The sequence below is a fragment of the Protobothrops mucrosquamatus genome, unplaced genomic scaffold (assembly GCF_001527695.2).
Source record: "Protobothrops mucrosquamatus isolate PMUCROS unplaced genomic scaffold, P.Mucros_1.0 scaffold_125, whole genome shotgun sequence".
NCBI classification, from domain to species: Eukaryota; Metazoa; Chordata; class Lepidosauria; order Squamata; family Viperidae; genus Protobothrops; species Protobothrops mucrosquamatus.
The window spans coordinates 226,721-248,991 of record NW_015386201.1 but is presented as its reverse complement, the minus strand read 5'-3'; the positions used below and the strand labels follow the sequence as shown (position 1 = coordinate 248,991).

At 36.9% G+C, this 22,271-nt stretch overlaps 1 protein-coding gene across 1 annotated transcript in view; it reads left to right on the top strand.

Annotated features, from left to right (window-relative positions):
* Nucleotides 1-22,045, top strand: part of COL5A2 (collagen type V alpha 2 chain) — a 161,159-nt gene extending 139,114 nt beyond the window's left edge. The window contains exons 42-55 of the mRNA XM_015817058.1: nucleotides 1,166-1,327; nucleotides 1,907-2,014; nucleotides 2,548-2,655; nucleotides 3,571-3,624; nucleotides 4,538-4,645; nucleotides 5,761-5,814; nucleotides 6,534-6,641; nucleotides 7,841-7,894; nucleotides 10,316-10,423; nucleotides 11,853-12,144; nucleotides 15,977-16,164; nucleotides 18,241-18,480; nucleotides 18,992-19,158; nucleotides 21,436-22,045. Coding sequence (XP_015672544.1) covers nucleotides 1,166-1,327; nucleotides 1,907-2,014; nucleotides 2,548-2,655; nucleotides 3,571-3,624; nucleotides 4,538-4,645; nucleotides 5,761-5,814; nucleotides 6,534-6,641; nucleotides 7,841-7,894; nucleotides 10,316-10,423; nucleotides 11,853-12,144; nucleotides 15,977-16,164; nucleotides 18,241-18,480; nucleotides 18,992-19,138 — 1,731 coding nt within the window. The 3' untranslated portion in view covers nucleotides 19,139-19,158; nucleotides 21,436-22,045. The remainder of the gene's footprint in view (nucleotides 1-1,165; nucleotides 1,328-1,906; nucleotides 2,015-2,547; nucleotides 2,656-3,570; nucleotides 3,625-4,537; nucleotides 4,646-5,760; nucleotides 5,815-6,533; nucleotides 6,642-7,840; nucleotides 7,895-10,315; nucleotides 10,424-11,852; nucleotides 12,145-15,976; nucleotides 16,165-18,240; nucleotides 18,481-18,991; nucleotides 19,159-21,435) is intronic.
* The last annotated feature ends 226 nt before the right edge of the window (nucleotides 22,046-22,271 follow it).

Here is a 22,271-nt window from a genome sequence, read left to right as displayed (position 1 = left end):
ACCCTAGGCCAGTCCTGCAAGCTGGAATAACCAAGTCTTAAGGGCGCGGCGGAAGGAAGGGAGATCAGGGATAACCCTGATCTCTGGGGGCAGTTCATTCCAGAGGGTGGGAGCTCCCACAGAGAAGGCCCTCCCCCTTGGGGTCGCCAGCCGGCACTGTCTGGCCGACGGCACCCTGAGGAGGCCCACTCTGTGGGAGTGTACAGGTCGATGGGAGGTAATCTGCGGCAGGAGGCGGTCTCGAAGGTATCCAGGTCCGATGCCATGGAGCGCTTTAAAGATGATAGTCAACACCTTGTGGGTAAATGGTGGGTAAATACCTGCAAGTTTATGAACATGGTGTCACAACTGGAATGGAGTTTCAGTTGCAACACTGTGACCAACAACTTGCAGATTTTTAACTCTCTTTCTATATGCTCTTAAGGGGAAAGATGATATTAATATCAATAAAGATGTTACACGCTCTAGTTTATGGTTAGAGATAATACTGCACAATACATTTCTTGCAAGATAGATATTTCAATAGCATCCAATATTCCAAATTTCATTTGGAAGGAAATTCTACTTTGAGTGCATGAAACACTATATTTAGAGGTTGGATGAATTCTATCACCTGGCTCAAGACTGTACAAAAAGATTATTGGAACTCTAAAACTTTAAGGATTATCTTGCATTTAAGGAAAAAAATAAGTGCCCTATGTGTATTCTTCTATTGAGTATTAAGTAACTGAGTCTTTATTGTGGTCTTTGACCCGCTTGAGAATATTTCAACAAAGAGATAAGAAACAGTAATATTGAAATCCAAATTAAAAAATAAGATTAAAATTATTTATGTGAATGTTGGGGCCATGGACAGAGCTGTATTTAATAATTAAGGAGTATTCAACAATAATCTAATGTCACTCTATTACATTTTCAATGTATGTAATACAGGCAACATGATTATTTCCTGGAAAAGCAAGATGAAGAAAACGTAGAAATGTATAATATATTGTTCTGAGGCTCGAATCAGGTCTGGAAGTGATCAGCATAAGAATGGAAGGCTACTGATCAAATAGGAAGCATCTTAGCTATGCTCTGGAGCAGGAGTATGCTGTAAATGCAATAAAGAAAAGAAATTATATCACTGACTTCTCTGTTTCTAACAGAAGCTTCTGTTTTTCAGGGAGCTCCTGGTCCAGTTGGACCTCTTGGAGAACCAGGCAAAGAAGGACCTCCAGGTGTTCGTGGAGATCCTGGTGCTCATGGGCGAGTAGGAGATAGAGGCCCAGCAGGACCATCTGGCGGCCCTGGAGACAAAGGAGATTCGGGAGATGATGGACAACATGTAAGTAGAGGGAGGGACTGGGAAGTAGGGAAAAGCTTATGTTTGCAAACAAAATAAAGAAACTGTCCTAATTCTAATCCATCCTAATCCACGTGTCCCCCAGGCTTTTTTTTTTTTAAATGAGGACTTTGTGTTAAAGCTAAAGAAAATAATTTTCTTTATTGTAACCCACAAGTGCTGGGTGGGTTACTATATCTGACCAGACAAACTCTGGATAGGCCCCAGAGAGCAACAGAGCATTAGAGCTTGTATTTCTTTGCTGCTCTCTAGATGGTTGTCTGGATTTTTGCAGTCGAGATATGGTAGCCCTGATATTTGAGGAAGAGTAGAGGGAAGTCTTGATTTCAACTCAAAATGCTGAGGGTCATTGAGCCATTATCTTCATTTTTCCCCCTCCTAAATCACTTCTTTTAGAGCAAGGGAACAAAAAACATAGATTACAGCTGAAGCTTCCAGCGACATCAGATTTTCTTATCTTTGCTATTTCTTGATTAGCTCAAATGCTGAACTATGATGCCCTGGTTGGATATAAATGTTAGGGGTTGCTAAGTAAGCCAATTTGTTACTTGTGTATTCCAGGGTCCTGATGGCCCCCCAGGTCCATCTGGAACTACTGGGCAGAGAGGCATTGTGGGAATGCCAGGCCAGCGTGGAGAGAGGGGCATGCCTGGCCTGCCAGGCTCTGCAGTGAGTATTGCCACAACTGGCATTTTTGACTAAGCACTCAACTCTGCTCAACTCTAGTGAAAAGAAGGACTGGGGGGTGACATAATAGCAGTATTCCAGTATTTGAGGGTCTGTTACAAAGAAGACGGGATCAACCTATTTTCCAAAGCACCAGAAGACAAGACAACAAACAATGGATGGAAACTAACCAAGGAGAGAAGCAACCTAGAACCAAGGGGGAACTTCCTAACAGTGAGGACAATTAACCAGTGGAACATTTTGCCTTCAGAAGTTGTGGGTGCTTCATCACTGGAGGCTTTTAAGAAGAGACTGGACAGCCACTTGTCTGGAATGGTATAGGGTCTCCTTCTTGAGCAGGGGGGGTTGGACTAGAAGACCCCCAAGGCCCCTTCCAACTCTTTTATTCTGTTATTCTGTTTTACATCTGTAAGAATGGAGCTATGATTGACTCCCATTTAAACTGATGTCTGATTGTCTACATAACAATCTTCCATGGTTTTTAATCATTGACGTGGCCTCTCTTTTCATGCCAGGGAACTCCTGGAAAACAAGGTCCAACTGGACCAACAGGGGACAAGGGTCCTTCTGGGCCTATTGGTCCTCCAGGTGCTCATGGACCGGTGGGTGAAGCAGGGCCAGAAGTAAGTGGTTTTTTTCAAAGGCAGTTTTGACATAACAATACATTACTAGCATTATGGATTAATGTAACTGCTGTGAATAAATACATACATTTCCAGAACTGATATTCTTTCAACAAAAATATATTTTTATCACATTGATCGTTAAGGGAATCAATTCCAGGTGTGGACAAGTTTTTCTACTGAAGGTTTTTCTGTAGAAGTAATGGGGGAGAGTAATCTATTAGAGCAGGGGTCTTCAAACTTGGCCCTTTTATGACTTATGGACTTCAACTCCCAGAATTCCTCAGCCAGCGTACCTGGCTGAGGAATTCTGGGAGTTGAAGTCCATAAGTCATAAAAGGGCCAAGTTTGAAGACCCCTGCTCTAATAGATTAGTAGAACTAAAGGAAATAGTAGGGAAGAGCTAAAAGTGGCTGTTATCATCTATTCTTTTTTTTGACATGTTGCTTCTCCCCATCTTTCTGGCATTCAGTTTTGGTTGAAGGAAAAAATCATAGAGATGCTATTGAAGCTTTTAACTGATCTTTTACATTTGAGCTTCTAAATTCAGTCGAAGGATATTGGTTGTCCATTCAGTCCCAGGCTATAACATTTAGGAACTTGAACAAGGGGCCAGTATAACTGTTTTTAAAATGGCAATTTATTATAAGCCATTCTCTATTGGTATTATAATGTAATTGTAAAAATGCAATTAAAAATATTGCTGCATTTTCATAAAATAGCAATATGAATATTATTCTTAGTAAGATATTATCAACACACCTTAATTTCGACAATTGGAGTTTCCTTTTATATGTCTGTGATTATTTTGTAATTTCCAAGCCTTTTACAAAGGCAATCCCATGTATAAAATATTATTTTAGGACAAATCTGGTGTCACACTTCATCCACTTCTCCACTTCTCATTCAACCTAGGGTCCTGCTGGTAATGATGGCACGCCTGGGCGAGATGGAGCTGTTGGTGAAAGGGTGAGTGAGTTTGAAAGTTCAATGAATAAAGCTGTTGTTTTCTTGTTGATCTGGAGTTTTATGTCACACTTTATACTTCAATCTTTGAGAAAAATCACAGTGAAAACTCTTAATAGGGATGGATGTTTTAAAGCAGATCCAGTTTTACAACAGAAGTATAAATGTGTCTATAGTCTATTTGTTTTGGGTCTTCATGAGTATAATTTTAGTAAAGACAGGAGCAAAAAGATTATAATTCACCATGTGGCATATAATATGTTGGAAACTAAGCTCAATTAGCATAATGAAGCCTGCAATAAAATGTTGTTTTTGCTGTTGTTGTTACTACCTTTATTGTTATTAAAAGTTCTATGCCTCTCCACTCCCAGTGCCTCAGAGTGGTGTAGACAGAAAAACTTGAAACCTAAAGTAACAAGACAGTACCAATCAATATGCATTGTAATAGCAACAATTGATAGGTTTAGAAACCAAAATCTAATATCCCTAAATTCTTTTTCCCAGAATCAAATTTTTCTTCATAAACACTCATTAGAGAGGACTGGCTCTTATATGTGAGGGCAAATTATTCTATGAGGTGTGTAAAAACCGTGCAAAGTTTGCGCCTCTTCAGAAATGCAACTGGCAGCAATTCTCTTTTCCAGGTTCCTTCATCCCTTTCTTCTGATACTCCAGATACTTTTTCTCCAACACACACTAAACATGCTCAATCCTTATTGGACTATTTTGCAGATATGGTTTTTATTTCATGGCTTTCTGCTGATCTATCCCAGCTGTATATAGATAGTTGTAGTATATAGTAGCAGTTTAGTAATAATAGTACAATGGTACAAGATGCATCATTTTGTCTATATAAAGATATGCACTTGGAAATGATCTATATCTGATTGTAGAACTGGAATGGTATTTATTGTAGGGTGATCGTGGTGAGCCTGGACCTGCAGGATTTCCTGGTTCTCAGGGTATTCCTGGCACTCCAGGGCCAGTTGGATCTCCAGGGGATTCGGGACAAAGAGGTGAACCAGTAAGTATAGTTGTTCCCTTATTATTTTCATTTCATATAGTCTTGATCATACAATCAAATTCCCATTATCGTTTACCCTTCTTAAAACATATATGATGAAAAATGAATTCTGGCCATGAAATGAGGTGGCTGATGAATATCTACTAACATTTCTGAGTTAAGTAACATTTTATTGGCTAGTAGATTTGCTGCTGTAATTTCCTAGATCAGGGGTCCCCAACCCCCAGTCCGTGGACCACTACCAGGTCGCGGCATACCAGCAACTGGTCTGCACAAACAAGGAAAGCCCTGTCCACAGGATGCAAGCAACACACAAAACCACTCTCCCTCTGGTCCATAGAAAAACCTCTCTCCATGTAACTGGTCTCTGGTGCCCAAAAGGTTGGGGACCTCTGTCCTAGATGGCCAAGACATGTCATTTGCCAAGCTCAACTGTGAGTCCTTTATGAAGATCCTATAGAAAAGAGCTGTGTAGTTAAAATGATAAATGAATGAATGCTCTAAGGCACAGGTTCTTAATTTGGGTTCCATGGATCCCTTCTGTGGATAAATTTCAGGGATCTCTAAACTCAGATGAGAAAAAATTTACAACTCCATCAATCTTGGGATCCCACAGGGAACTTGTATGATGGTTGTATTGTGTTTAGACTGAAGTTCTCCTGCAATCTTTTTAATTTTTTTAAAAAGTGTTTTTTTTTAACATATATGGCATTGTCGTAATTGTTGGTTATATGCCACCCAGTCACATTTTGTGAGATGAGCAGCCATATAAATATGTTTAATAAATAATAAACTTTATTTTCATTAACTTCTAGCTGAAATTTAGTTTTTCATTCTGTTATAAGCAACAAAGGAACATATGGTTTTGAGTCTCCAAAAATGTTTGTTCAGTAAATCTCATTATATAAAATCTTTACAATGATTCATACTTTGATCACGACATTTGAGCACAATTAGTTTCCTTTGCAAATTATATCTATAAAGTTTATTTTATGCATTTTTCTGCTAAGGTTTCAATAGACCCTCAGAGATTCCATGACAAAAGACTGTAAGAAACTCTGTTCTAAGCATATAAATGCAATCATAAATGAAACCATCTTTTTATTTCATTGCAGGGTTCACGAGGCCCAGTAGGTCCCCCTGGCCGTGCTGGAAAACGAGGTTTGCCCGTATGTTCTCTATGGTTTTTTTTAAATGGAAATCTTAATTGTTTGAAAAATAGTTGTATTTTTGGTTAAAAATAAGTGCAAGTTTTGTATATCTGTATTTTAGAGCTCAATCTAACTGAAGCTTATGAAAAATAAATTAATAACTAAAGAATAAATAAATAAATAAATAAATAAATAAATAAATAAATAAATAAACAAATAAAATCTATTCATAGTAGATTCACCTGCACTGTATCTAGTTCCAGGTAGAAGATAGTCTCAAATATTCTTCATTGCAAATTTTAAATTTTCCAAATGTATTTATATAGATCATAAACAGTTGCAGGAGATTAAAGCCAAGAGGAAAAACCCACAATTATAGGTGGAGATTGTCTAAACATACATCTTCTCACTACCTATCAATCCACATTTTGGACAGCTTCGCACTATTCAATATATACAACACACACACACACACACACACACACACACACACACGTGACTGATATGCAATGTAGTAAAAAATAAATTATGTTGCAACTGTGTAGAGAGTGTATAGGGGTTATGGATATTCATTTAGGGAGCTGAAAATATGCAGTCTTATTTCACTGACGTCAATGGGAAATGGAGCATATTGCTAATGCCTGATTTGAAAAGCATAGAAACGGGCTTAGTTTTAGCTGGATTGTACCTTTATGTTTTATTTTTTATTTTATTTTGTTTTATTTTTCTAATTTAAGGGTCCCCAAGGTCCGCGTGGTGACAAAGGCGACAATGGTGATCGAGGTGACAGGGGACAGAAAGGCCATCGAGGTTTCACTGGCCTGCAAGGTCTCCCTGGACCTCCAGTAAGACATTATCTATATGTTTCTTTTACTCTTATTCCAGTTGTCCATGGGCAACTACCGTTTTTGTGCATAGATCATATTGCACTTTGAGCTACCTCTGCTTCCTTATTTATTGTGGTGGAACACTCCTTTTCTGGGTGATGCACTCATTCAGCTTTTAGAATCTCACATCACAAAGGCTCCAATGGCTGCCTTGTAAAAAAAATAAAATAAAAAAAGCAATAGCAATAGCACTTAGACTTATATACCACTTCACAGTACTTTACAGCCCTCTCTAAGCGGTTTACAGAGTCAGCATATCGCCCCCACTAATCTGAGTTCTCATTTTACCGACCTTGGAAGGATGGAAGGCTGTGTCAACCTTGAGCTGGTGAGACTTGAACTGCCAAAATGCTGGAAATTGGCAGTCAGCAGAATTAGCCTGCAATACTGCATTTTAACCACTGTGCCACCAAGGCTCATAAAAAAAAATTAACCTTGACTAATTGCCTGTCTCCACCCTCAAAATGGTGTATTTAGCTGGAGATGAAAAGGAAAAAAATATCAGTTCCTTTTAACTAGCTATTTATTTTAAATCCTTTAAAAGATTTTCTGGAGGTTTCTGCCATAGGAAAAATGCTGAGTGACTTTTTTATCAGCCAGAACAAATGTATGCAAGCTGCAATACATTATATAACACAATGGAAATGATTGCTTGATTTTTCTTTTGCTTTCATTGTGATCCAGTCTCTCCTGAAATCTGGAGTGTCTTCAAAATCATTTTGCTGTTAACAAGAGATTTATTGGAAAATATTGCTGATAGGGAGAATGAGGACTTATAGGAAAGAGTCTTATTATGTTGCCTTCCCTCTCCCTCTAATTTAGGGCTCTGATTTTCCAAGGTGGTTAGTAATCCTGGGAACCAAAACTCAAAACTACATTTTCTTGCAGTGGTTGGAGGCCAAGCTTGGCTGTCTTGGCTCTAATGTAATCTTAATCATGGGACTAATTGTCTATGATTTTAGAACTTCATGCAACTTTTTTTTTTGGCTATCTTCAAGTCATTGTGTTACGAATCAGAAATGCTGAGATGTTAAAGTAAAGAATAATAGGTCATCACTGGATACTCAAGATTGATGTATTCAAAACCACCATATCTTCTTCTTTAAAGATAAGATGTAACTTGAGAAAATGTAGACCATCCACACTGTGTTTTGCAGGGACCTACTGGTGAACAAGGCAGTGCTGGGATTCCAGGGCCATTTGGACCAAGAGTGAGTAAACCAGATGTGAAGTATAATATGGAAACAATTAAATCCCCTCCCCCCCAGTTTAAGTTTGCTGTTGTACAGATGGTGTTTGTTGATTTCAGAGTACAATTAATTTGGATAGGGATTGCAGAATTTTTTTTTATTAAACAAGGTTGTGCTTGAGGTCATTTACCGTCCTTAGTTCCTTTGTGTATGGATTTCTAAATATAATCTAGTATTTGGCAAAGATTTAGCTTTTGACAAAGATTTAGCTTTCAGTCCAAAAAAGGTTCTATCCCTCAAGATTTTTAAGCTTCAAGAACAATCTCTAATTTGCTGGTATCAACTAATGGCAACTTTGGTGCACATTAATGCGTACTTCTCTAATGGCCTTTAGTTATCTTTTCCTACACACAGACCTCAGTGTTCTTCATTTTTTATTCATATTATATCCTTTCCCAACTCCTTATGTCTTTCCAGTTTTGCACAGAACTCAGGCAAATTTTAAAGGGCCAACTTACAATATAAACAACTAAAATCTTAATATTGCTCTGATTTTAATTTTATCAGTGCTTTTATTGCTTACATTGGCTGGCTAGGATGTTTGAAAATTGGAACATTGTGGATTTTATCAGTGTCATTATAATTTTTAAGAAGCTTTAACCTATGGTTGACTATAACGTCTTAGAAGAATAAAAAGTGAATGAATCAAAATCTAAAATACTGGGTAACCATTTTCTCTTTGTGCCAAAAGGCATCAAATTAGATATCAGATAAGACTTCTTCAACCAACAGCTCCAGTTTATGAGTCAGCAACCAGAATAGGCTTTCTAAAGAATACATAAGGGGGGGAAAAGATCAGTTTCTGAGTTTCTTGGGGTCAACGGTTGAGATACAAATTTAAACTGGATTAAGATGTTGATGGATACTCAATGAAGACTGTGAACTTTTGATATCAGCAGTTTTCCCTGAAAAGGGAGAGACAAAAAGTGCAAAAATGAATGTGTGCACATGGGTGAATTTCTCTCTGTGTGTGTGTGTTGTGTGCATATGTAAAGAAAACCTCAGTATATTTCCATTCGAGCTTACCAAAACAAATGATTAAACTGAGGGAATTAGCAGAAGAAACAGCAACCCCTCCCAGATTTCTACTAGATTGTCATTGGAAATTTCAGAAAACAGATTCTGCCACATTAAAGTAACATAAAACTGGTCAGGGGTTTAGTGGCATCTAGGTTTCCAAGTTTCAAATCTCCCCCCCCCCCCAAATAAAGCTAAGCACAGCGATTTAGTATAGTTAGTGGAAGCAGCTGTTAAAAAGGGCAGTTTGAGCATAGTCCAACTTACCCACCTGCATCTTTTACCCTAGGACAGGAATGTCAAACTGCTGGCCCACGGGCCAGATGCTTCATGTGGAAGCCACACTCATCCCAGCTCTGGCAAGGGGGAAAAAGTCACGATACATCGCAACACATCATGTGACGTGGCGAGTTTGACACCTCTGCCCTAGGGGAAAGGCAACTTTATTATAATGTTTGAATAGCCCAGCAACAAGGAAGCTTCTCCCTGCAATGGCTTCTTGGGAGCAATTTTATGTCACAATTCACATTTTTTTTCTAGGAGCTCTGTGGAGTGCCCACAAGAAACACCTGATAATTATAATAGGAAGTCTTTGGGAAAGTAATGGTCACAGACTGTAGTGCAATTCTTTTAAAATAACTTAAACAAAGGGAGTAGGGCTCTAGGAATGCTTATTTGGTATTTATTCAGTCTCATCATTTAAAAAAAAACCCTGAGACAATATGGCTGAAAGGCCCTCATAGGTTCTCAGCCTATTGATGGGATTGAAAAAGAGAAGAATACTTTCGTTATCTAAGCATTTCAGCTGGTCAGTTAGAACTACCTCCTTCTGGGAGACAATATCTAAAAGAAACGAAGTTAGCAGATTCAGATGCCACAAAGGGTGCCTGTGCATTCAACTAATAAAGACTTGTAAGAAAGCCCATTCTTATTCTTTTCATTCTTAATCAGAAACATTTGTTACCTCATTCATCTTTGTGGTTCCCCACCAAATTAGTATTTTAGCATCACTCAGTTAGCATTTTTATCCCATGTCTCTTTTTATCATCTTCCCCAAAAATGTCAAGAGCAATTTATATACAGTTAACAAAAAAGGTACAATATTGAAGGGAAATGGAGGGGAGAGAGAGAAGAAGGAAAACAATCAGACTCAGCAATTGGTTATTGAGATTAAATAATAACTAGTAAATAATATGCAGTTGGAGCTTTTGATTCATTCACGCATTGTGAGCATTAGCAGAGCCAGTTTGCAATTATCTTGTGGAAAGTTGAGAAAGGCCAGAGGTATCATTTAGTTGAAAAGGAAGGAAATTATTTATGTGCCCTTATTGACATGATAAATATGAACTTTTGCTTTTAATATAGGGTCCCCCCGGTCCAGTTGGACCTTTAGGTAAAGAAGGAAATCATGGGCCGCATGGACCAGTTGGGCCTCCTGGTGTAAGAGGAACTTTAGGAGAAGCAGGACCTGAGGTAAATAATGGGGAATTGGTTCAGTCAGAGAGAGGAACAGTTATTTCCATTGAATATCCTATAAGCTTGTATGAGTCAAACTGCATGCCATTTTGGAAGAAACCACATCTTCTTTATAAATGCAGGGCACCTGATCTGGATTGAGAATCTAGTGAGGCACGCATCTGACCATTTGCGCCTTGTTTTAGGAAGCAACCCAGATCAGTTTTTTTGTCCTTGTCATTTGCACCACCAATTTGCTTGCTTAATGCATCACTTTTAAATGATGACAGGGGTAATAGAAAAAATCTAGATCCAAATCACATCAGCCAATAAAGGAGCAAAAAGCTCTCCTGTGCCTCCTATCCTATCAAGATTAGATCTTCTAAACTTAAAATAAAAGAGTAAAATCTACTTCAAATTATGTTTGATGCCTGGTGATTTCATACGGACATTTATGTGGTTTTCATGACAGTACAGGTGGTCCTCGACTTACAACATTTAGTGACCATTCGAAGTTACAACAGCACTGAAAAAAGTAACTTATGACCATTTTTTACACTTATGTTGCATCCCCATGGTCACATGATCAAAATTCAGACTCTTGGTAACTGGTTCATATTTATGATAGTTACGGTGTCCTGGGGTCATGTGATCCCCTTTGGTGACCTTCTGACAAACACAGTCAATGTGGTAAGCCAGCTTTACTTAACCATGTTACTCACTTAAAAACTGCAGTGATTCACTTAACAAATACGGTAAGAAAATTCATAAAATGGGGCAAAACTCACTTAACAAATGTCTCACTTAGCAACATAAATTTTGGGCTCCATTGTGGTCGTAAGTCGAGGACTACCTATACTACAAAAATGTTTCACTATTGCCTCTGCTCAAGAATAAAAAATAAGGGGAAAATGGTGACTGCTTATTCTGAGAAGAAAAAATACATAAAATTGTTAGTTCAATGAATTTAAGCCTTGGCTGTATCAATTACTTATTGGGGAAGGGTGTTCCAAATAATCATTCTTAATCTATGTACAGGTATTAATCAATTCGAACTACAATATTCTATTACTGAAACAATGTATTCCTTTGCCACTGAAATTATTGATGCAAATTGGGTAGCTAAAGGTACACATTCCTTCAGCTAACCATCTGTCTGTCTGTCTGTCTGTCTGTCTGTCTGTCTGTCTGTCTGTCTGTCTGTCTGTCTGTCTGTCTGTCTGTCTGTCTGTCTGTCTGTCTGTCTATCTGTCTATCTGTCTATCTATCTATCTATCTATCTATCTATCTATCTATCTATCTATCTATCTATCTATCTATCTATCTATCTTGTATAGCTGCCTATGTTAACCAGTAACTCTAGTTATAATGATTGGAACTACTATCCAGTTCTTGTAATTTTGTGTCCCAGATATTACAATCCTATATTACTGCTTTTTGTGTGTAGGGTCCTCCTGGTGATCCCGGTCCTCCAGGCCCACCAGGTCCCCCCGGGCATCTTACTGCTGCAATTGGTGACATTATGGGACATTATGATGATGGTCTACCAGACCCACTACCAGAGTTCACTGAAGATGAAGCTGCTCCAGATGACAGCAATAAAACAGATCCAGGAGTCCATGCCACACTGAAGTCATTGAGTAGCCAGATCGAAACAATGCGCAGCCCTGATGGATCTAAGAAGCACCCAGCCCGTACTTGTGATGATTTAAGATCATGTCATCCATCCAAAAAGAGTGGTAGGTGTATCTTTCTTTGTTTTTATTTTAAACAAACAGTCTTCAAATGTGTTATACATATTTATGGAAGGCAAATATAACCAGGGTCTGGAAGGACTACATTATGAGGAATAGTTGGAAGAATTGTTAGCCAGAAAAGAGAAGATTGAGGGGAATGTGACAGCTCTCTCTCTCTTTTTAAAATATGCTTTATTGATTTTTAACATATGCCTTAATATCTGCTAAACATCGTGTTGTCTGGGTTAGTGTTTAAAAAACAATAACAATTAATTTCTATAATTCTATAGTCCATATAATAACTTTACTTGATTTCCTCTTCTTCCAATAATATACTCTTTAGCCAACCTTAAATTAATAGTTCTTATTTAAATGACAATTAAATATAAACATTTTTCTCATGTTTCTGCAAATAATAACCACATCAGTATGAAGCTTCTTTTCATTGATCATCTTGATTGCCTCATCATAAATCCTGTTTACATTCTTATTTAAATTTGTTTTCCCCACAGTATTCAAAACATTCTTACTGGTTAAGATTTTCTCACAATTAGTTACACTTAAGTATTTAAATCTTTTTTCTCATACAAGCCATCACATTTTTACATTTCTCATATCTTAAAAGAAAATAAGAGCAAAAAGAAAAAAAAAACAAAACAGAGAAAACATTTCTTTTATATAAACCATCCCAACATTTTTATATTTCTCATGTCAAAAAAAAAACAAAACACAAAAGAAAAAAGAAAGAAGGCATACTATATTGCTTTAGGGGCGCATCCCTCTTAAACTAATCTTCATTTATATTCAAAATCTTTCTATTTCTTTAACCATATTCAAACAAATGTTTAATTTTTAAATAATCCCTCTTATAATTCCCATCATCTAATTTCTTGATTCTCACTTTAGCCTTTTTTTTTTTTGCCCAACATCTTTCTTGTTCAGTATGCTTCAATGAATCAAAGAGTCTTCCCATAAACTTATAAATGTTATTGCAGGTACAAAAGGCAAAACAGGTAAGATGTTTTTATAGGAAGGTTTTGCCCCTTCGTATTCATTGAAAATCTTTTCCTTTTTGTCTTTCTTGATTTTATTTATTATTTTTTCTCTCTCAAGATCTCGTTGTTCTCCTGGCAAAATCCATTTTACCAATTTTTTTTTCTTGTCCTCAAACTTATTTTGTAATCTTAAAGTATAGTTTGTCTTTTCTATGTCCAGAGTTCCCTGTAGATTTTTTTCCATCTGGGTTAAGTCATATTTCCTAGTACTGTTAAATTCCATCTTGAAATCTCTCTCCTCTGTCTCATAATCAGTTGTCTGTTTTCTCTGCTCACTCTCTATTTTATTTTCTGAGAATTTTTATGTTGTAAAGTTAAATTCTGGGAAAGATTGAGGGCAATAGAAGAAGGGGACGACAGAGAATGAGGTGGCTGGATGGAGTCACTGAAGCAGTAGGCTTGAGCTTAAATGGACTCCAGAAGATGGTAGAGGACAGGAAGGCCTGGAGGAACGTTGTCAATGGGGTCGCGATGGGTCGGACACGACTTCGCAACTAACAACAAAGTTAAATTGGAGATGTGTTTATTTATGTTTTCAAGGTTATGTTTAATTTCCTTTTGGTTTGAGATTATTGTTGTTTGGATTAGTTGCAACATAGCACAGATCTCCTTCTGGAAAGTATTTGTTTTTTCTTGGTATATTCTTTCTACAGATCTCTGGTTTTCCATGATAGCCAAAAATCAGGGGTTTCCTTTCTCTGCAGATGGCTTTAGAATCACAGTTGAGTTAGTATTTGTAATCCAGAAAGGTCAATTCTTTTTTTTTTTAGAGTTTATAATTCTCACTTTATAGAAAGCCCAAGATGTTTCCTTTTTTTAAATCACAGCTGTTCTTTGTTATTAAGATATTGCCAGTCTCTGTAGTTGAGCAGCTGTTGTAATATTTTCATCCACCACTAGATGTCAGCACCAGTTCTTTCAGTAATCAACACTTATTTACTTCTGTTTTGATGATATAAAAGGAAAATCTTAACAGATTCCACCGATTTCAAACTTATCCAAATTAAGTCTTATATTCTTTTTATTTCAATATATTTCTATTCCTCCTGAAAGGTTTAATTTGCCGCTTCTGTCTGCAGGAGGGTGGGGCAAAAGTCCCCCTCCTTCTCACTTTCTGAGGCTTTTTGCTTCTTGGGTTTTTTTCCCTAAGAAATCAATTTCCACATAGAAGAGATAAAATTGCTGTTCTTACCCAGTTCTAAACACGTTGTTTACAGTCAGCTTGGAGTAATACTTTTGGACTTCAGTTTCTTGTAGCTTGGGCTAGACTTGGAAGTTGAGCTAGCTTCTTCTGCCGATTTCTGGAGGGCTTTTCCCAAACCGATCGGATCAACCACCATCTCTCTGCAATCAGCGGGACTTCCCCCCTTCTGTGTTGCCTCTACGGGGCAACTTCAGGCCCATTAGGGTCCCCTGGCAGGCAGAAATCAGCCGTAGGGAGCAGAGCCCCATGATCCCTTGGCTGCTGTGCTACTGCACAAAACCAGAAGTCCATGACAGCTCTCTTCTAGTATCTGAAGAGGTGTCATACAGAAGACAGACTAGAATTGTCCAAATTGTTCCAGGTGATAAAAAGCAATAAGTGCAAGTAAGTTTAAGTTACAGGAAAAGATTTCAGTCGGACACTCAACAAAATATATCTAATAGTAATAGTTCCTTATTGTTGAATAATGGAATAGGCTGCCTTAAGTTGCTGGACTTGTTTAAACAGAGGGTGGGTAACCATCTGTCAGGAATGTGCAGTTGTAGATTCCAACATTGAGCGGAGGATTGGATTACATGATTAGATCCCCTCCATTCATAGGTTGGTCTTATTATCACATCCTCTTTGTCTTCACTTTGTATTTTTATTTTATCTTCACCAGAGTAAAGGAACTAAAATTTAATGAGCCTGATACAAGATAGCCAGAACATAAGTACTATAAAGGAGGCAGTCATAAAAGATGAAATATATAAGAAATCTTATTCAGATTGTCCAAATATGCACTAATATTATTTGATACGTAATAAATGCTTCCAAGGAAAAGAATTGTTGTAAGAGTTGTCAGCACAAATTAAGAAAAGTAGGCCAAAAATGATGGATTTGTCAGATAATTAAGCCAATTCTACTCTTACTTGCCCAAGTCTTAAATGTAAGGGAAATTATTTAATTATGAATAAAGAAAGATAATATTACGGTTGATACAGACATAATTATAATTATTACTATAATAAAGTTGGAAGGGATCTTGGAGGTCATCTAGTCCAACCCCCTGCTCAGGCAGGAAACCCTATACTATTTCGGACAAATGGCTGTCCAGTCTCTTCTTAAAAACTTCCAGTGTTGGAGCGTTCACCGCTTCTGGAGGCATTTTGTTTCACTGGTTAATTGTTCTAACTGTCAGGAACTGAAAAGGCTGTAATGTTACAAATGCAGTTTAAATTAGCCCAAGTTTGAAATATTGGACAATAAAAATTAAGAATTTGAATATTAGTTTAGCTATTTTTGGACACCAAGTTTCTGCAGACTATCAAGTCCTCTTCCAATACCTTCTCTTTTACCTTTTTGCTACATCATCACAGCCCTGGATCCTTGAACAATTGATATCAAATTCAAATACATTGCTTGAACATATGCATGTTTATTTATTATTAGATGTGCACATGATTGCAGTTTTAAACTTGAATAGGAAGGAAAGTACATTGAAGTTATGCTGTGTCCTTAATTGAAATTGGACTGTAACACAGAGAAGCAAAAATTGGCTTGTTATATTTTAAGATTTCCTGTTTTGCTTTCACAGGAGAATACTGGATTGACCCTAATCAGGGCTGTGTAGAAGATGCAATCAAAGCATTCTGCAACATGGAAACAGGAGAATCGTGTATAGCTGCAACACCAGCTATTATTCCACGTAAGACGTGGTGGACAAGTAGGTCATCTGATCTAAAACCAATATGGTATGGACTTGATATGAACAGAGGTTCACAGGTAACTAATCTGAATTTTCTTGGTATTTATTTCAGTTATTATTTTGGAATAAACATATGCAGCTTAGTCTAATCCTGGACTTCCTTATTACAACATGCAGCCATGTTTTTGCTAATTCTATCCCACCCATGTTTCAGCAATTGCTGTCATATGCATTTCCCATTAACATAAAACTTACCATGCAGTTTTCCTTTATATACATGTACAGTATGTGCATGCATCTATGTTTCCAGACATATTTTTGTTTTCAACTTGGCCATATTAGTTTTTTACTGCAGCTTCCCTAATTATATGTTTTTAATATGCCACTTCCCCAGGTATATACATTTTTATGCAATGATTGAGCCAATAATTATGTTGAGATATATGCTAGCAGGTTCTCTAAATTACATTCTGACTTTGCTACAACAGATTTAATGTTGGTGGAATTTCAATTGGAAAGATACCCATAATGGATGCTTCATACCCTTAAATCGAAAGGGAATTAAATATTTCCTTATAATTCACTTCAATAATTAAAGAAATATTTTGGGTACACACAGAAATACACATATTTAAATGAAATTCATGTGTACAAAATTAAAAGCATCAAAATACATACATATGTGTACATCAAGACACAAATAGCTTAAAATATATCTACTGTATATCTATAAAGTCAAAAGCATTAAAACATACATATTTTTGGAGGTATAATTAGCAGCTTTAAAATAAAAAAAATCCTACTTGCATTTTCCTGGCTTTTTCTTCACACAATCTTTGGCTGTTAGAAGAGATCTGTCTCACAAGCATAGTGGTCATAAATTATCTGAACCCTGGTGAGAATGTGATTTCTTTTTAATTAAAAAAAAAGCACAATAGAAGAGTACAGAGGTTTAGAGGGGGAAAAGTAGTAATTACAAAACAAAAAACAAGAAAACCAAAAACCATCTGCACTTCAAACTGGGTGTGTTTGTCTGTTAGGCAGTTGTTATAGCCACCATGCTAGGAAAGATAGATTGCTGTAACAGAAGCTGCCATGGACTTGATTTAGGAATAACAGAGAAAATGAAATGAAAGTCAATCAAAATACAGAGGTTGCCTTAGAACCGTGTTTCTCAATGCTGGTAACTTGAAGATATGAAGAGTTTAGAAAGTAAAGTCCACACATCTTCAAGTTGCCAGTGTTGTGGAACACTGGTGTAGAGGAAAGCAAAGCTCAGTAAAGCAAACCAGACAGGACTATTTGAAAATAGAACCAAACAATTGGGGGGGGGTGTCCCCTTCCCAGTGTGTGTGGGAGTGAGCATTGGGCAACATATCCATTCTTGCCCCCTAAAGTTGTTGCTTGTTTGAACTGGTGACAAATCAACCTGGTAGTCTAGTCAAGCCTTTAATTATTAATTTGTTTAGCTATGATATTTATATTGTCTCTTCAATTATTTGTTTACTGCTCTTCATCTTAATGCATTAATTAATGAAAACACTGTACACTGGACTAGAATGAGTTTTCTTCAGCTTTAGTTTTGGTTTATTTAATTTAACTAGTCACTTAAAAAACATGTAATTTTAATCTCTAAGGAGGTTTCAATATTCTGGTTCCTGGAGCTCTGGACTAAAAAGGCAAGAAACTAAATTACTGACATAGAGCAACGTAGGGGTAGGGAACCAGCATGGCTGGTTCAGGAATTCTGGGTATTGAAGTCCACAAATCATAAAAGAGCCAAAGTTCCCTATCCCTGGTATAGTGGAAGGGACCATCTAGGCAGCTGAATCTGATCCATTGCTTCGGGTTTAGAGAGAATGGATAGTTCCTAATATGGGAAGAACTTTGCATAGCCCTACTATAAGTATAAAGATTTTACTTTTCCTGATAAGGCAATAAGGAAGGGAAAACACATTGCCTTCCTTCTAAAACTCATATTGGGTCATTTGTTTCTGTAGCTGAGCCTGTCCAAATCTACAACAAGCTATTACAGGAAGATGCAGGAATATCTGACAAGGTTGAAGTGCCAACCTATCTGAGGAAGGGTATTAAACTTTTCAAGAAATTGTAAAAATAATAATAATAATGCCTCCTTCTTTCTTCATTTGTAGTTCGTTTATGGCGATAATCAATCACCCAACACAGTAATCACACAAATGACTTTCCTGCGCTTACTCTCTAAAGAGGCCTCTCAGAATATCACCTATCATTGCAAAAACAGTATAGGTTACATGGATGACCAAACTAAAAACCTAAAGAAGGCTGTGGTGCTGAAGGGAGCCAATGACCATGATATCCGAGCTGAGGGAAATAACCGTTTTAGATACACTGTCATTTCTGACACCTGCTCTGTAAGTCTTTTTAGCAATGAATTAATGTTGGGGCATAAACTGAATATTTGGAGTGTGTGTGTGTGAGGAAAAAAAATTGTCACAGCTCTGAATTCCAAATTAATGTATAGCAATAGAAGAGGCTGGAAAAGAATGGTGGTTCCAGAGCTGATTTCTCTTTATAATTTGCTGCTTGAGCAAGTAGAAAGGTCCTAGGTAGGTGCTGGGTATCAGGACCAAAAGTGAGAGGAAACATCTTGATTTATTGTTGTGGTATCCAGAGAAAGGATTGTAGTACTATTCTATTGTACAGCATCAACTAACTGATAGTTATCTACCTGTTAACCAAAGTAAAAGCAGGGTTGCACCTATCAAATCACTGTATATACAAAGGGTCTGAACTGGAATGATGTTTATTAATGAGATCTTGTATAGAATGTAATAATTAGCTTGCTGTGGTTTTCTTCTCGATATTCAAAGAATCCAACTGATAATCTTGTTTTTCTTTTTCTCTTTTGATTTGTTCTTCCAGAAACACAATGGGAATGTGGGCAGCACAGTCTTTGAATACAAAACACAGAATGTGGCACGGTTACCTATCATTGATATTGCCCCAGTAGATGTTGGAGGCGCAGACCAAGAATTTGGAATAGAGATTGGACGAGTTTGTTTTGTGTAAAAAAGTAAAGAAGCAAATAAGTAAATACTTAAATAAATAAATAAATGGGTTTATCTTTTCAAAAGCATTGGGGATGACAGCAGCAGCAACAGAACACAAGAACTTAGACTGAGTGAAGTTAATCCTGAGACTCTTGAAGTTACGGCTGATATTGCAGTCAGCATTGTATATAACAGTTCTTTCTAACTCCCTGGCCTTCTTTAGTGTATTTATTTTACTTACAAATCTTCAGTCTCACTGCCTAAGTCAACATTTTAATGAAGTAAATCCTATTTTAAAATGACAAGTGACCACACATGTATCTAAAACAATTCAAAATTAATCTTTGTTTCCTATTTAGAAAAGGTAATCCTGATTTTTGGAGGTTCTGCTCAACTTTAAAAAGAGCAATTTATATAATAGAAGTATGGTGAACAGCAGTAGGAAATAAGTAAAAGATTCAGACGTTCACCATGTCAAAATTACCAGTCCATCAATGCAGCGCCATAGGGTACCTCCATGGTCAGTCCTGGCCCTGTGTTTAAAATGTTGTGGCATCTGTATGAACCCATATTATTCTGTTTGTCAACTGGACCACTTTATTTCCAGCTCAGCAGTTGTGAATTTCAAATCACAGTTGAAACAATTTCCCTTTTGATATACAGATGTTTTGAAAAGTGGCTTCCCTTTGGTGGCATCACCCCAGTTCTGAACTCATCCAGTATTTCCCAATCGAGGTTCAGCCACTGTGACATCTTAACAAAATGTTATTATCTTGCTTTAAAATACAACAGAGGGACACTGCACAGCCCTTTCCCAAGAAACCATTATGATACGGAGAAATGCAGACCACATGAAATTCAAAAGTGTTGGGGCATTGTTTGAATATCATATTTTGCTGCCTGATCAGATAGATAGTACAGAGACTGGTTCAGGAGTAGCTCATGGTTTCAAGACCAAGAATGGTGAGAAGGATCCAAGGGTCAGCTTCAAATAGATTATTGGGAACTTGGAAATGAAAATGGTGGCAAAAATCCATAGATTGCAACAACAACAAAATGATCTTGTACTGTCTATTTGGAAGCAACTCCCACTGAGTTCAGTGGACTTTGTTCCTGGATAAGTAGTTATAAGTTTGCCAGGCAGTAGATACTAGAAGATGGCTACATTCTTGAGGAAGATCATTATTCATATAATTGAAGCCACTCCCTAAAAATGTGTTTCTGCAATCAGTCATAGCAGATGATGAAAATGAATCAGTCTTCCTCAACATGATGCACTCCAGGTTGGATGTTGGATGTTAAATCCTTTAATTCAGCAATCAGCAGGGAAACTAAACATCTGGACAATAGGTTGGGAAAAATTGAAGAAGATAATGTTTATGTTTTTAATGTTTTAATTGTAAGGTTCCCAGAGCTCAGAGTATGTTATCTCACTCAATACATTTATAATTCCCCCAAATTATTTTCCAAAATAAGTTTCAGAATCAACACTTAAAGATTTTGTTTGATGAGAGGATTAGTTGTTGACTTAATGAGCAGCAAACCTCTAGTGAACAATTATTCCTTGAAAGTAATGAACTGTAGATTATTACATTTTGCATGTGGTCAAAGCTGAAATTTCTAAATGACTTCAGGTAACATCAGAATTCCCGTAATGTAGCCTTTCTCTATCTGAGCATCTTCTAAGTAAGTTTGTTTCCACTCCGAGAATTCCCAAGCCAGCAGGGTCATTATTAAGAATTCTGATAGTTGGAGTGGACACAACACAGATATTATGGAAGGCTGCTACAACTTCTTCAAGTGTATTGTCCACTTGTGTGTGTGTGTCATTTATTCCATTGTATTAATCCCAAATCAGGTATTAACATAAATATTAGAGTTTTACTGTGGCTGAGAGAAATGTTTCACTCAATAACTGGTCATGCATCATCAGAAATTGTGACATTGCATGTCTTGATTTATTAGGACAAACCAATGGTCCATCATTTCTTAGCATGAGCTACCTCATCTCTAGAAGCTGGGATGCATTTAATAATCTAGTGTTAATTCTAGATACAACAAGGTGCTATGCTTCTGTTATAATTCCAAGAATGGAGATACACAGGGCAATATAATAATGAAGTAATAATAATTATTAAAATGTTTTCTTTATGAAAAAGGGAATGGTGCTAAAATGGTTTCTGTACAATCCTGCAAAATAAATTTATTGTCATCAACCTTTTCTTTTTTTTAATAGAATTTAAATACTATATTTTTGGTGTCTGGGAAAAATTCTTATACATTGCGTTTTTCCTCTTATGGTTTTATGATCTACAGAACGGGGTGTTCATCACCGTATTTTTCTTTCCATGGAGCATGTGGCAACAAGACTAGTTCTTCAGTTGGCTTCTTTGTTGAAGACCTATGTTCTCCTGTTTCTTGTTTGTTTGTTTTTCTAAATAAACACATACACCCACACCCACAAAAGAAAAGCCATACGCATAGCTTTATTCATGTATCTTTGCAAAGCATTTAATTAAATACAAGTTTCATGTTGAGTAATGGCTTCCTTTGTGTAGAGTCCTTCTGACAATTTAATCTATTTCTAAGGAAAGGCAACAGGATCCTGTGTGTGTGGATTGTGCGTGGTAGAGTGTGTGTTTGCTATGTTATCTGTAAATTCAAAATGTAGCACCCAAAGCACTTAATAAATTAAATATTAAAGGGAATTTTGAGTGACAAGTGTTTGTGGTAGTGCTTAAAAGAGTCAAGATGATTTCCATCAAACACATACCTGGAAGCTTAGGATTGGACAAGTCTGGCTTTAGAACTTTGAAATTTAAGATTTATCAATGTTGTTGAATAAAGTATTGTGATAAAACCAGTGTCTCAGTTTAAATCACAGCATATATTTCAGGGAAACCATATGGGCTTTTCCCAAACTAGATAACAATGCTTAAATTATGGTAGAATCAAAGGAAATGATTGTTCATCCATGAGCATGTCAGTATAGATGTCAGTATAGATACTGGGACAACTGCATACTGTGAACTGGAAAGTTTGAAGGTTCATGGTGTCTGTACTTCAACCTAATTATATCATAAATCTGAGTTTACAAGTCATGTCTTAGCACAATCATAGTTTATTGAATAACACATAGGTGACTGGATTAC